This window comes from Cygnus atratus, chromosome 27, assembly GCF_013377495.2.
Source record: "Cygnus atratus isolate AKBS03 ecotype Queensland, Australia chromosome 27, CAtr_DNAZoo_HiC_assembly, whole genome shotgun sequence".
Lineage (NCBI taxonomy): Eukaryota > Metazoa > Chordata > Aves > Anseriformes > Anatidae > Cygnus > Cygnus atratus.
Window position 1 is genome coordinate 5,694,915 of NC_066388.1, and position 14,925 is coordinate 5,709,839.

At 42.6% G+C, this 14,925-nt stretch overlaps 1 protein-coding gene across 3 annotated transcripts in view; it reads right to left on the minus strand.

The window, feature by feature from the left end:
• AAK1 (AP2 associated kinase 1) overlaps positions 1-14,925 on the minus strand; it is an 89,776-nt gene that overhangs the window by 7,638 nt on the left and 67,213 nt on the right. The window contains exons 18-21 of one of the 3 annotated variants that reach the window (XM_035568826.2): positions 14,605-14,706; positions 12,872-12,973; positions 8,392-8,496; positions 6,479-6,861 (exon numbers count right to left, since the gene is read on the minus strand). The exons of 1 other annotated variant lie outside the window; for it this stretch is intronic. In XM_035568826.2, the coding sequence (XP_035424719.1) occupies positions 6,767-6,861; positions 8,392-8,496; positions 12,872-12,973; positions 14,605-14,706 (404 nt within the window). In that variant the 3' untranslated portion in view covers positions 6,479-6,766. Of the gene's footprint in view, positions 1-942; positions 1,350-6,478; positions 6,862-8,391; positions 8,497-12,871; positions 12,974-14,604; positions 14,707-14,925 lie in introns of those variants that run through there. One more of the 3 variants, XM_035568825.2, reaches the window with a different exon arrangement.

Sequence of the window (14,925 nt, forward strand, 5' to 3'; positions counted from 1 at the left end):
GGTTTTATTGTGAGATTTCGAGAATACACGTGGAAGCGGACCAAGACCAGCTGCCACACCGCGCAAACACCTCTGATTACCCAGTCCTCATTGAGATAGAACACAGAGGAAAACAGGAAAAGCAAGAACGCATTTATCATAGTGAGTATTATGCCAATGCAAACCAACCCAGTTTTCACAAGAACAGCACAAACAAGTCATTTGAAGAATTTTCTTTTTAAAGAGTTATGTGCCTGAGTTGCATCTATGTTCATGCAAGTGATGACATTTGGGACAGAGTTAAGAGAAAGGCTGACAGGATATAAGCCCCAGTTGGTGGAGAGGGTTTTTTTTTTTTTTTTTTTTTTTTTAAGCAATTTTCTCCTTTGCTAAGGCCAGTACAGGAGTTACAAATTACTCTGGGGAAAAAATGAAGTGATGTTTAAGTGGGAACTCGTTCTGGCCTTCAATTAGGAGCTGGTTTCACTTGAAGTTGCTAGACAACACAGCAAAGAGACTAGGGTACATGGTAATTTAAAACCAATGAAAATTGGTACAGCAATGTTAAAATCTAGAAGGTTACCAGAGAAGCTTTGCAACTTAGTGATGGAGAGGAGCACCATCTACACCCTGACATTGCATTTTTCTGACACTGAAGAAGGCAGACCTGGTTTCCAGACATCACCTCAGGGTAACTCATCTCAGGCAGCTTCCCCCCACGTCCCCGTTCTCGCTTTCCTTCATTTTGCTTCACCAAGAGAAGCAAAAGGCAAAGTTACAGTCTCAGGAGGAGCTACGGCAGCATCACTACGGAGAAGACAACATCATGGAGCATTTCACTGCAGCTGGGTGCGTGACTGACCGGCTTAGACCTCTTGCAGTCAATAATCTTGTATGTTAAAAGGCCTGAGCTATGCTCAGGCACAAAAATGTCCAATCAGCCAAAAAAAAAAAACAAACATAAACCCCTTTGTTAGCGCTAACCCAACATCTAAACAAGAAAAAGTCGGGGGATTCCCATAAGCAGCCATAGCTACAACCTGTGCAGCTGAACTCTTGGAGGCTCGCAGAGCACAGCCTTTAGGACGACAGAATTTATGTTGGCCAGCATCGATGGATGGGTGCGCAGGTCTGCAATCACAGATGATCGAGAACGAAGCACTTGAGGGGCTGCTCCACATTAAAAGGTTTGGCAGTTTTGTTTGGTGTTACAGCAAAGGAGAGAAAGGGTTGCCCCACGAGGCGTTAGCAGTATGACTGTAAAGGGCAAATCTCATGAATTTCATAAAGTGCTTTTCTGGTTGAAGCTCTGGCCCTTCTCTGCGACAACCGGGCTCCTGTTCGCACCACAGGCACGCTCTGCAACAGGCCTGGAACAATACAGGCCTCAGATGGCTGCTGGAACCAACCCACACAGCACCCACAACCCCTCGTGCTAAAGGGACGCCGCTCCTGCAGAGGCAGCGATTGCTGACGGCCTCCTGCGCCACGCCGGACACTGTCACTCGGCAGCAGCCGTATCTTTTGTCCCCTCCTCCCCAGGACTCCCGGGATCTGCAAGGTACTTCGCTGGGAAGCAGCCCTTATTTCATCAATTAAGGCTTCAGTTTTATAGCACATACTTTACTCCATGAAGTCTTTACAGAAGCTCGTGCTTACAGATGACGTTTCTTTCTACCCCTGAACATCTGTATGTAATTGCTTTTATTCCAGGGTCAGATACAAAGCAATTATCTGAATGAATGAATGAATAAATAAATAAATTCCTCAATTATACTCAGGCTCCCTTTCTAAGGAAGTTTTTGTTACTAAGGGAGAATTTAAGTAATAAAAGTGCCTCTGGCTCAGTGCACCAGGAACACACCCTACCTTTTGAGGTGGGGGCCACAGAGCAGCTCCGGCTTCCAGATTACCACTGCTTGCAAAACACCACAAAAAATGGGTTGTAATTTTACATGCAGGTAACAACCTGCAGACACTGTTTACCCCTGAGATACAGCACTGATATACAGGGGTCCTGTCTTTCATAGAAAACACCACACAGACATGGCAAGGTACTGAAATAACTGATGGGAATTACTCTTCATTTTACAGGGCCTGCAAGGAGGCAGAGCAGTCACCGAGATGATCTCACTTCTGGATCAGAACCCAAAACAGGAACACATCAGAGGAATACTGAGGCATTCCGGGGTCTAAAGCTGCTTCTTGACCAGCTCTCCTCATTTTATCTAGCTGAAGTCAGGAAGGTCTCAACACATTAACAGGCAGCTAAAAATCATCAGTTACTAGTAAGCAAGATTACTAGTTTGGCATTTTAAAAGGGTGAAAAGACTTCTCATTCCTCCATTCTTGAAACGGTGGTGTTTTTCCGCATATTCCGATTTCTAGATGCATCGTCACTGAACATCACCACAGGGCCACCCCACACAGGGTTTTCAGTTAGCAGACATCAAAGCAGGACACTGAAGGTCGGCATCCCCCTTCCCGTGTCGCTGGCCAATTCAGGCAGCAAAATGGTTTTGCCCCAAGTCACTGCACAGCGGGACCATCTTCAGGGTGCTTCATTTCCAGAAGATGAGGAATTTAATGCTCTAGTTTTGGCACACTTGCACAGTCGTTTGCACTGTGCAAAACGAGATAGAGCAGGTGTTGAAGGCACAAACTGCACATGCTATTCCATCAGTTCATGAACTACACCAACCAACTGGAGACTAACAGCAGCTGTTGGGTTTTCACCCTCCTTTGCACAAGCCAAGCATTACATATTCAAGTCATTTTTAAGATGCAGATGAGTTTCTAGAGGTTAAACTCCCTCCTGTGGAGGGCACAAGCTTTGCAGATCACTCATGTCCTTACAGCCACCCAGCAAGGCAGCCCACCCAAGGAGCAACGAGGAGGTTTGGTGCCATGCATGGAGTCTGCATTTCTGTGCGTAGGCACAGCTCTCCCCAGAGCAGAACTTCCCTTGGGTACAGAAGTCTACTACACCACTAAAATCACCCCTACACTCCCTCCCCATCTGCCCCCACCTCCCAAGTCCATATTTCCTGCTGTAGTTAATGTGCAGTGCCCACATCTCAAAGAAGTCACGGGGGAAATTCTCACCCGACTACTGGTAGCTGAGTGGACTGATAAGCCTCATGTGTTGAAGCACTCCCCCATGGTTCATCCACTCTTCCCCCACACCTGTGCCAGGTCCTACCAGCTCCGACTGGTACCTATAAAAGTCCTTGAACCACAAACTGTATTGGCCAACAAGAAGATAACTTATTTTATACAGACACATGCATGTGCATGTTCACACTTCAAACACTCATGCAGCACACTGCTCGACAACATTTTCTGTAGTCAGAGGCCTATACGCTCCAGTTCTTGCATTTGCTTCAGTACCCCTGAAACTTGCTCAACTGTCTTTGGCCTGGATCGCATTTGAGCTTCCATTTTAATAACATGATTAAAAAAAAAACAAACCACTTTTCAAATAAGGTGGTTTTGGAAAGTCACATGAGGCAATACCCTGTGAGGTTTCAGACTGAAGAATACACTGGGGACAGGACCTCTTGAGATCTTCCAAACAGGAATATAGACATCATCATGCTCTTAAGAAAAGTCTCCCTCTAAAAACAATTTTTAGATGCAGATCTGCCACAAAGCCACCCATGCCACAGCTTTTCCACACATCTCTCAGCCTTTGCCAGCATGCCCATGTTTTCAGCTCGCACAGCTCCTGCGGCACTTGCCAATCCTTCAGTAACCCCGTACTTGACCAAGTTCCAAGGAACCCAGTGAAGACTTGGGCAGCCAGAATTCAGGAAGCCATAGCCACCTGGCTATGGGATGGCTGCAGCTGACAGTGGATCATCAGACACAACACGAATTTGCTGATCTCTGAATTGTGGGTGACACACTTGTCCTAATCCAGTTAAATAACTGGGGAAGAGTTTGAAAGGCGGGGCAGTTTGAGACTCAAGACCACTCAGAGTCAGCAAGAACTGACATCTAAGTTCCAGCTATTGCTTTTAACATCTCACCACCCCAAAAGCACAACTTATTCTTGCATCCAGAGCACAGCCTTGAGTTGAAACAAAGTTGCTTTGTGTACTGTGGTTGCATCTGAAGTACCAGGATACATCAAAACAATCAGTGCCCAAAACAATACAAGCTCAAGCCTACTAGGGCAAAAGGGCTCCTCTGTCATCCTGGCATATATACACAGCACATACCAGGCAGGGAAGAAAATCACTCTGCTGCAAGTTTGCTGTCTGCATGTATATATTATGTTACTTAACAACATCTGACCCTTAAAAGGAGACAGGAAACACCTCTCATGGCTTCAAACGAGGTTGCAACCATAGCTATATGAGAACCATTCTGACACAATTTCAGGAACGCTGGGTACCAAACTTCTTCCATGTGGACACCGGATGAAAGTTCAATTTGTTCCTTCACAATAGCAGCTTTCACACAAACTCCTCAACTTTTGAGCAGCACACAAATACTGACCTACTGCCTCTAGGACAATCACATTTTTTGGAGAGCTTCAAATTAATCCCACGTATCCACCCATTTCACATTCCTTGCATTTTTCATTCACTTAGCAAGTAAGCGGAGAGTCTTCTCTGATGAAGCACGTCTAGGTAACAGACATCTCTAAAAATGTATGCTTCCATTGTATTGCGTTTCCCACCCAGATCCATGAATGGCTACTTGAAAAAGCAATAAAATGAACATTCACATCTGCTTATTTAATAGCATTATTAACAACCCAGTGCATTTATAATTTTTCCAGAACCCTTGAACAAGTGCCATTTAAAATCTTAAACATTCTTTAAAAGTACTTTAATTCACAGAAATCTTTGTTTCTAATATACAGTAGATGGTTACTTTTTAAAATCCATTCTCTTTTCATATATTCTCAGTATCTGACTATACAATAACTTTCTATCTATAGCGTCTTCATGTTTCCAGTCCAGCTTGCCTGTGCTTTAGGAATATAAAACAAAAAAATAATAAAGTTCTATCCACAATTTTACTAAGGTCATTTCCATAGTTCTCATGTAAAGCTTCTCTTGGAAAGTGCAGTATACACATGTAATGATACAACACACTTAAGCAATACTTTTATTATTAAGTGTAGGTTTTAAAAGAAGAGTAATGTAGAGCAGACACGATTGATGGTAATTCTATTTACAGAATTTGTTAACCTAAGCGTTGGGGTGGGGGAATAGTGGAGAGACTGGAGATAGGAAAGGAGTAGTCATGAACTTTGATTTCTTTCCGTCTTAGCGAGAGGTCAGTACATACATATTTCAGTCGTTCATACTTTCGCACATGGGAAACTGCACTTTTACTAATACAGCTACATACACATACACAAGGTTAGCAGTGTAAGCTATTAATTATTCCACTACAGAGGAAGAGTCCTTCTGTTCAGAAAGAGCTTTCAAATACAAGATAGAAATTCCGGACTTCATGACCATAAACCAATGAAAACAAGTTTAGCGTATCCAGCTAGCTGACAAACTAAGCATGTAAAGGGAAAAAGAAAAGGTAAAACCCATCAAATTGTAGCTGCACTTATTTCAAACCACCTGAACCAAGTGCATGCTTGATCCACAAAGACTGAAGAGTGGAATAAAGTCCACAGTAATCTTTGTCTACTGAAAGAAAAAGGTTCCATACTTAACTGGTTTGCACTATATGCAGTTACAAGAGAAAACAGGGAACCCAGAACAGATACCAGATGCTTGACTAAAACCAGGATTGAAGTAGACAGACAACTGTAGGACAATTTGTTTCGTACACAATTTACAGTAGGTTGGGGGGGGATTTTTTTTTCCAGTCAAACACAGAAATAGTCACAGAAAATACATCTGCTGCTGCCACAATGCCCTTTTCAGCCTAAAAAAGGTCAACAAAAAGCTAATCACAGCCATACTCACACATATTTGGTTCAAAATCTTGTTATATTTCACTTAGGGTCATTTTTGCAGCATTAACAATCTGGTGGCCTTTTTTTTTTTTTTTTTTTGAGCTCCCCCCCACCCCCATCCCACGGAAGCACAGTTCATTCATAAGCAGGATTGTTAAACAGCGAACAATTAGCTGGGGGCAGTCCAGAAAACTCTCTTCATATGCACCATCACCAGAGGTACTAGGCATGACTACTTCAGGAGAATTCAGTGCTTTTTCCTCCTCTGAAGCATATACTGGCAATTTAGAAACATCAGCTCTCCTAACCTGTATTCTGCAGGAGAGGGATGTCCCTACCAATTTCACTCATCCCCTTCCTCCTGCCCATTCATCAGAAAATTAGGAACAAAACAAGAAACAAACCCAGAAACACAAACTCAAAAGACTGAAACAGTTGTTTACACACTACTATGTGGAGAAAGGAGTCTGTTGTATGCAGGGATCGTACATCAGCTATGATTATCTAAATCATTTACAGTTAGGCTTTCCATGATGCTATGTGTACATCTCAGCAGGGTGGCTAATGACGGTGCTCTCTTTAGACATGGGCTAGCAGAAACAGGTGCAGAAGGAACCACAGCAGGTTTTCACCAGCTTTAGAGAGGACTACCTGGAGAACTGAGACAGAATCTTTTGTGGGGCGTGGGAAGACAGGGAGAAAGGTGGGTGACTGTCTCCTGTTGGCAGATTTGTTTTTCGTTTAATTAAGGAAAAGAACAAAAAACAAAAGAACCACAACTGAAGGTAACTCCTCTGGAAATGAAAACGGAGGATTAGGTACGTTACAGAAACTGCGTCTGCTACTGTGTCACTGCTACAGGTCTATGAGCTGATCCACCAGCAGTAAAGACCTGGCTATGTTGGGAAGACTGGACTCAGAGCTTCCACTGTTGTTTCTAGAATGCCCACCTGAAAGTGTGAGAGATAGGAATTCAGTATTGAACAGGACACACACACACACGACAGTTTCAGATGTTCAAGAGCAAGCAAGAAAAAAAGTCAAAGCAAAACAGAAAACCTGCTCAAGCTCTTCTCATTACTTGCATCATGATAGCAACATTCCCTTTGCTCGCTCTTCCACCCTCTCCCTCCCCTCCAAACCCAGCTTGCTAGACTCGCATGGAAAAACATCGCAGCAGCTTCTGTGCCAACAGGAATCTCTACATCCAATCTGCAGAATTCAGTCCTTACTAAAGGATCTATAAAACAATTTTAAGTACTCCCAAAACCAATGGAAAGGACTGTTCAAAGTTTAACACATTAAAAATTAGTTGCTGTTTTAAAGCATCTTTGAGTTTCCATCCACTGTAGGGAGAGCTGAGCTTTCTCAAGAGAGAGATGCTGCTCTTTATTCAAAGTAGCCTATCTTGGCCCAACTTTGGTAGAAATCTCCTCTCTCTGCAGGAGCAGAGTTTAGTATCACAGAACTTTTTCTGATAAGCACCAGTCTTTGGAAGCTAGCGTTAGATGCAGAGCAGGTATACAGTATGCTCATGCTGTACATGAAAATGGTAGTTAGGTAAGTCAAAAAAGTTCTACCAAACTAAAAACCAAAACCAGATAAAGGGAGCTCTGTAATACATTTTTAAGCCTATGCTAGCATACCAAAAGCTGTAATCAAAGCCCTTAGATGGCTTGACTGCACAGAGAAGATCCATTTCATTGGCCATACTGAAAAATCCTGTCTACAAGAGCTACAAAATTCAGCAGTATCATTTGTTTTAGGGAAACAGTACTGCTCCTTAGACTCAACCTTGCATAAGGCTGAAATTGTTTGCAACATTAATGTGATTTGTGTGTTTGTAACATTAATGTGATGCAGGTGACAGGAATACTGTAAAAGGAGAAACTTCCCAGTCTGTGTCCTAAAGGTGAAGAACACTCAAAGCTCTTCAAAGGAGGTGGGTACCACCTACCAGGCTTCTCACACAGTTCCCACACGCACCTTTGAAAATCATTAGTCAGAAATAAAAATACTCGCTTTTGGCAGGAGTCTCAGAGTTATAAATGATTATTATCACCTCCCTTTCTTGTACCTCATGTCAAGTTCACTTAAAAGTCAAAGGACCTCCTTCCATTGGCTTAAACAGTAAATAAGAACCTCAGAGAATAAGAATTTGCTACTGTACTTTAGGCATAGAGCTATTAGTGTACCCTGCCTGGCAGACTGGTAGAAATTACTTCATGGGACCTAAAGATGCTTGCATGTCTATTCTATCTCTTCGGACATGCAACCTTCTCATAAACAGAAAATCTAGAGACACCGCAGGGCCAATATAAATCACAGAAAGACTGAGCTCACTAAACACTATAATGATAATATCTTACAATTTATGATTTGCATTACTTCACATGTACTGTAGTACCACTACCCCAGAACTAATATATGTTCATTGTTTCTTTTCTCCTTCCCTCTTCCACACCCAAATCCTGGCTTACCTTGTGAATTTTTGGATATCAACACTGGAATTGGGTCAAACTCATCTTCTGTCACTTTTTCAGAGCCCTCAGGAGCATCAAAGCCTGCTATCAGGTTAGTATCTTCTGCATTGTAAAGGAGAAACAGAGGTAAAGAAGCAAAGATAGCAGAGAAAGCTGGTTAGAATTGCCAAAAAGTGTTAGAACATCTTAATGTTTTCAGAGACAGGGTTTAAGAAAAAGGAGTTTCATTTAAAAGGTGAAATAAAGTCAGTAAGCCTTTAGTAAAGAAAGTAAGAAGTAAAAGAAGCAATTAAATACCAAAGTAGAGGGGGAAAAAAAAGAAAAAAACACAACCAAAACCCAAATCAAAAGGCAAGCCAAGTGACAAGAACCAAAATAAAGTTTGGTCAATCTGAAGGCTTAACAAGTGGCAGAGCTCAATGATGTGGTAAAAGCCTGGGGCATAAACTGATGAGGACTGAAGGTACCCTAAGTCGTCATCCAGTGGCCATCAGATATTAGCGCAGTTTGACAGAGCAATCTGTCTCTCCAGTTACCAGCTCTCACGTACAGGGAGAAGAAAAGGGCTGGGAAAAATGCAGAAGAAATTCCAGTCATCTACAGTGGATGAAACCCCTAAGCTATTTTTACCCACAGGGATAAAACAGAAAATGCAATATAAAGGCAGATTTCCAAGGTGTCCAAGATATAACTAAACACACAGAGAGATACTGAAGGCAACTAGAGCAGTTCTGGCACATAATTCCATTGATTTTAAACCATGTCAACAGGAATTAGACACTTGGTGGGAGGCACTTTCAACTACTTCCACAGTAGCTCAGACATTTATCTGCCTCATCAAGCAATTACATACCTTTAGGGACTTTCACACTCTAACTGTGCATCACTACTACTTACTTTAGACACCTAAAATATCTTCCAAAATCTGGTTCTCAAATACTACATGAAATATGTCAGAAAGCATAGCAAGGACATGTAAAAGTCGATGTTTTCCAAGGAACGGTAACATTCCTGTTAGGCTTGGATCGAAAATAAAAGCTCTTTACCTAAAGCTGACAGATACACTAACAGGTTTTGGGTAAGATGATGCAAGAACCAGCTTGTGAAAATACCTTGTCCTCTGGAAGATCAGATTCAGAAAAAAAAAACAAAAAACAAAAAACTAAAAACAAACAAACACACACCAAGTTTTATGGAAGACTAGGCTGTAAAGCATCAAAACCAAATACATTTGGTCTTGACAGAAAGTCTCATCCTGTCATCACTGTCTCTGGAGTTATTTGTGGCTCCTCACAACATTGCTGGGAGCCTCTGAAAGCATCCTATTTCCATTTGACTTCATTTATAATTACAATTGCTCATACCCCCAGAGTTTGCTGTACAAGAAGGTAGTCAAGGAGCACCGCTCAGTTGTGGACTATCATTCCTGAGGTGAGGGAAAGGCTGGCGGGCGTCCCAGTTTGGGCAGAACTCCTTGGAAGAAGTAGCTATTCACAAAAGCATTTGAGCTTGCCTTAATAACTATATATCACTATAACTGGAGAAAAACCCTCTTTTCTCTCACACACATGCAGCTTAGTGCTGTGTTCAGCAAACATGGGTTAAGAAATCCTGAAAGCCGAACAAAAATTCAGCAGCCACAAAGCGCAACACAGCCTAGTAAAGCACAAAGGAAAGGATGGTATGGCTTGGCTGAAGCACTAAGCCATGTTCAAAACACAGCTGCTTTTTCTTGTCCTCTTGGTCCCACTGAGAACTTGCAGCATTGCAGTTCCATGGGCTGATTACACCTATGGGTATCACTATCTGCCTCATAGGTGCTTTACGACACCAAAGCCGGGACTGGATAAACAAACCAAAAAAAGAATGGGACAGATGTATACTTAATGGCCACATCCAGAGCTATAAAAGCAGGGTTTGAAGAGAAGTCACAAATTAATTTTGGAAGAGTATATTTATATTTTGCCCCCTTCCCTCTCCCCCTGCCCGTACTCCTGCTAATTAAAGTCTCACTGTCCCTGTCAAATGCGAGCCTTTCTCATTCCAGAGGGAACAGCAGGGCAGCCGGGGAGAAGTCATGCAGAAGTCTGTTAATTTGTTTTCTCATTAAGTCACACCAACAATGTTTTGGCTTTGCTATGTTCCAGACATGGAGTAATAATTGCTTGACATATATTTCAAGCCATTTACTCAAAATAAAGTGGCATGAAAGTGTATTATAGCAAAGTGCAATTAGAACAACTGCTTGTTTAAACCCAAAAGCTCTATGAAAAACAGTCTCATTTTGAAGTGCCATCAAGTGTGAAAATTGATTGCAAACTGTTTTACAGCAATTCCTCTGAGGACAGATCATTTTCTGTTGCTATAGGGATACTTACCAAACGAACTAAGCAAAACCATTTGGTGTCAAGGGGCACCAAATGGTTAGCATTCAAGCCTCTGAGCCTGTCTTTGCAAGGCAATAAATAGTACAAAAGTCCTGGTCCTCCTTCCCACTCAGGTGGAGGTGTACTACCCAATATTCACTACAAGCTTGGCTTATACAAATCATCTGTTAACATTTGCCTTGTCCTCAAGGGAGGCACTGTTCACAACTGCCTTAGCCCATAGCAGGAATGTGCCAGAACAGAGCCAAAAGAATTCACCATGAAAGTCACGCTTCAGCTGATAGCTCTTCAAACTATTCCACTGCCACTACTCCAGCTACAGTGCATGAGAAGGCCCAAATTTTAGCTGGATGCTCTGCAGCCTGGAAAAAAAAGTCATCTGATTCAGGATCCAGCTTCCCAGGGTCCTCCGTTCTTGATTTTTAGTGGAACAGAGAACAGAACTCAGACCACTGCACTGTATTTTCATAATTCCCCTCAAGCTCAAATAATAAAGGGTGGATCTGCAACTCTTAGGAATTATTACACATGGTCTACTTCTTTGCAGCTCTGCTGTTCTGTGTTACTGTAAAACTATTCCACTTTTCAATTGGATATTGTACTTAGACTCTCATTCATTTTTGCTGCAGTTTGACTCAAGAGCCTTCTCCTGATAACCTCTGAAAATGAAATCAGCCTCCAGATCTGAAAGAGCTCAGTCACATGCTACAGACATGAATGTCGACAGGCAAAAAAAAACGACATTCAGAAACATGACACCAGTATAGATCATTATCAGGCTCCCTTCCAGACCCAATAATACAGCATAAAAGCAAGTCTTACATCATATGTGCAAAAGGCAAAACAAGAGCGCATTCACGCACCATCCTGAAGAAGGGTTGCATACAAAAACCTACCTATCCTTTATGCTCACTATGTCATTTTGTCTTGTGGAAGGTATCACCTGTATTTATTTACAATCAGGCTGAATACATTAACCTGTATTTTCCCCTTAGTGCTTCAATTCCCATTACAAGTTTCACCAGCTTGGGAAAAAAACAAAGCAATGGCCTGGGGGGGGGTGGAGAAAAAAAAAACACCACTAGAACATGGAGCATAGCATCTGCTTGTGTAAACTGGTATTACCTTCACTTCATGTCAGAAGACCGACTTCTGGGATTGATTAGACATTAGAGACAGGAGGGACAGTTTACCTTTGTGAGGTTGAGCCGTGAAAGCTACAGGAGCAAACTCATCCAAGAGGTCAGCAGCAGGGTTAGAAAGCAGAGAACAGTCAAGCAGAGAGTCTTCCCCAGTGAGAGAGTCTGAATCCAGGTTAACATCCCAAGGCCGCAAGGTAGCATTAAACAGGACACAAACACCGTTAAGCTCATATTCGCACATTCCTGTTCCCGTCCGCTTAGTGCACAAAGAGAGCATTGATGCAAAGCCAGCAAAAAAACTGTCCTTTTTTGTAGTGAAAAATATTTCTCACTTCTCTGCAGTGAGGGCAGAGGGATTTCCAACACCTTTATCAATATATAACACAGTTTCACTGCTGCTAACTGCCCTCTGAAGTAGAGTATACAACAGTGAAATCCCATACAAGCAATACATTAAATTAGATTGGGGGAATGGAGGGGAAAGAGTTGCAGGGACTCTCTGGCAAAACTAAGTACTCTGGCTGTTTCACAGCAGACCTCTGAAAAGATGAAAAGTACATCTGCAGCAGAGGATGCCAGATCAACACCTTCATAATTAGAAAGGAACATGACTGGCTCATTACCATTACAGAACAAACGGAAATGTGCAAGTGCTCCAGATTTCAAAATATTCATCAGAGTATTACTCTGGCACCTACAGATTTGTAATAGTGGGCTGAAGGAATACTGTACCATTCAAACAACGAACAGCATTGACTTTTAAGGAACTGTGCAGCACCCACTTATAAAAACGCACCTGCAAGTGCAGTTTACACTGGTGGGGAAAGCAGTGAGAGAAGAGATGCTTATGTCCATACAGATACTCTGATTTTTTTAATAGCAAGGTTACGCAGCCCATCCCAGTGCAATGCACCCGTGCCCTGCCACAGACCCTCCCACCTCACCAACCTGTTCTGTTGGAAGCAACCGACTCAGTCTGCGACACAAGGCGTTGGGGCAATGGAGCCTCGAGGCCCGGTATGAGACTCTCAACAGCTACGTCAGGTTTTCCTTTCCAAATGTGCAAAATGCCAGAGCAGAGGAGAATCCAGAGGTTAGTTTGCAAGACACCACAGAAGTTAGAACTAAGAAGGTGGTTGTCTGAACCCTTTAGTGACTCATTGATCTCATTGACACCTGTCAGCTACATTGGCAGTGAGATGCTGAAGTTAGACTGATAGCAATTTAACCATGAGAAAAGATTATGACACTAGTGTTTGTTGGCTTTGAGCTTTTCTGTTTTGTTTTGGTGTGTGTGTGTGCAATTTGAAATATCCAAAGGCTGAAACTGAAGGCTACTAATGCCTGCCCTGCAGCTAAGCACAGGGCCTGGGGCTGGGCAAATAACCGCAGGCTTTTGCAAGGACCTTTTCCAGGAAAAAACAAACAAACACACCACCAAACAACCAAACAAAAAAACCCACTGACCTTTGAGGAGTCTCCTTGCAATAGAGGTAACAGATCATTAACAAACCCACTGTGGAGCCCTTAGCATGTTCCCAGCTAAGCTTGTAAAAAGCCAAGACTGTGAGATCTTTTTTTCATTTTGCAGTGCGCAGCAAAGCAAAGTTTGTAGTCCCCAGTGAGAGGTGATACATTTTTAGAACTTAACATCTTACTGAAAACACTGGTCCCTAGTATTGTTGAACACTGACATCCATTATGGATGGAGATGCTTACACAGGCTGGACAGAAAGATTTGTTTTTATATAATCCTTAAAGGGGACAGACAGAGGATGGCTGTCAACACAGTCACAACAGCCAGGTATAATGCTTGTCTGGGTCTCTTCCTCGAGGACCAAAATTAAGGTAACGAGCCAGGAAGTGAAATTGAAGAACAAGGATGCATTCAAGTGCTAGGATCAGAAATGGTCTAGCTGACCAACGCAAGAGAGATCCATGAATATTTTTGCTTGCGTAGCAGTCAGTCTCTTTGTGACTCGTAGGATCATTATCTAAGAGTATTCAGACAACTGCCAGGAACTACAAGAGGAAGAAACGTCTTACAGTTAGGTGACTCATTTCCTACCTTTGCATTCAAAGCTACAAGGTTGCAGTCAGCCAGCCAAGAAACCCTGGCTTGGACCCAAAACCGAAAGAGCAGCTGATTGCAAGTTACTGCAGTCTGCAATCATTAGTTTTTAGTACATTTGGCAAGTGGGTCAAAATATGGTTCTACAACACTGAAACCTTCACACTGCCTTGGAGCCTGTTGCATTTGGGCTCATCACAGCCCAGCACGTTTATTCTCACAAATATGCCCCAGAGCAAACGCTCACTTCCTCCTCCTGCTGAGGGCCGATGACAGACAGGCTGAGTGCCCAGGCCACAGTCATACACAGTCTTTAGAAGAAATGGAGAGATTTTTTTTTTTTTGCATCTTCTTCAGTCAACAATTAACTCTCTTCTACCTATGACCAGAAGAATACACAAAGCCCAACCATGCCTTATTATCGTGATTCTCACAGTTTCCCAAATAAGGCAGATTTGTCTCTGTATAATCTGTAGCTGCCTATCACATTGCATTTTGCCAACATCAGCAGCTGTTTTCAAAGCCCAACAGGGTAAACACGCAGTTATCATGCAGGACAAGGCATGCCGTGTCAGACAAAGGGAAGGAGGTACCCTGAGTTTATTGTTACCATTCACAGCATCTGACGTGCTACCGAAGGGGTCAGCGAGAGGCAGGATATCAGGGAGCAGAAGCGCAGTCTCAGGAGATTTGAGCCCCTCAATCAGTTTTTCTGGGTTAAGCAGGAAAAGGAGGAAGGAATGCAAAGAAAAAAAAACAACAACAACAACAACATTAATTTGGTACTCAGTGCAGTGGCTTATCACCTACTATGTCAGCCCCTGAAAAATATCTGCATAATCTTGTGTGCAAATAACACTATTCCTTAAACATATTTTCACTAAAGATCAAATAATTTCAAGACAGGGTCCGCTATTCACCAGCTGGCTAC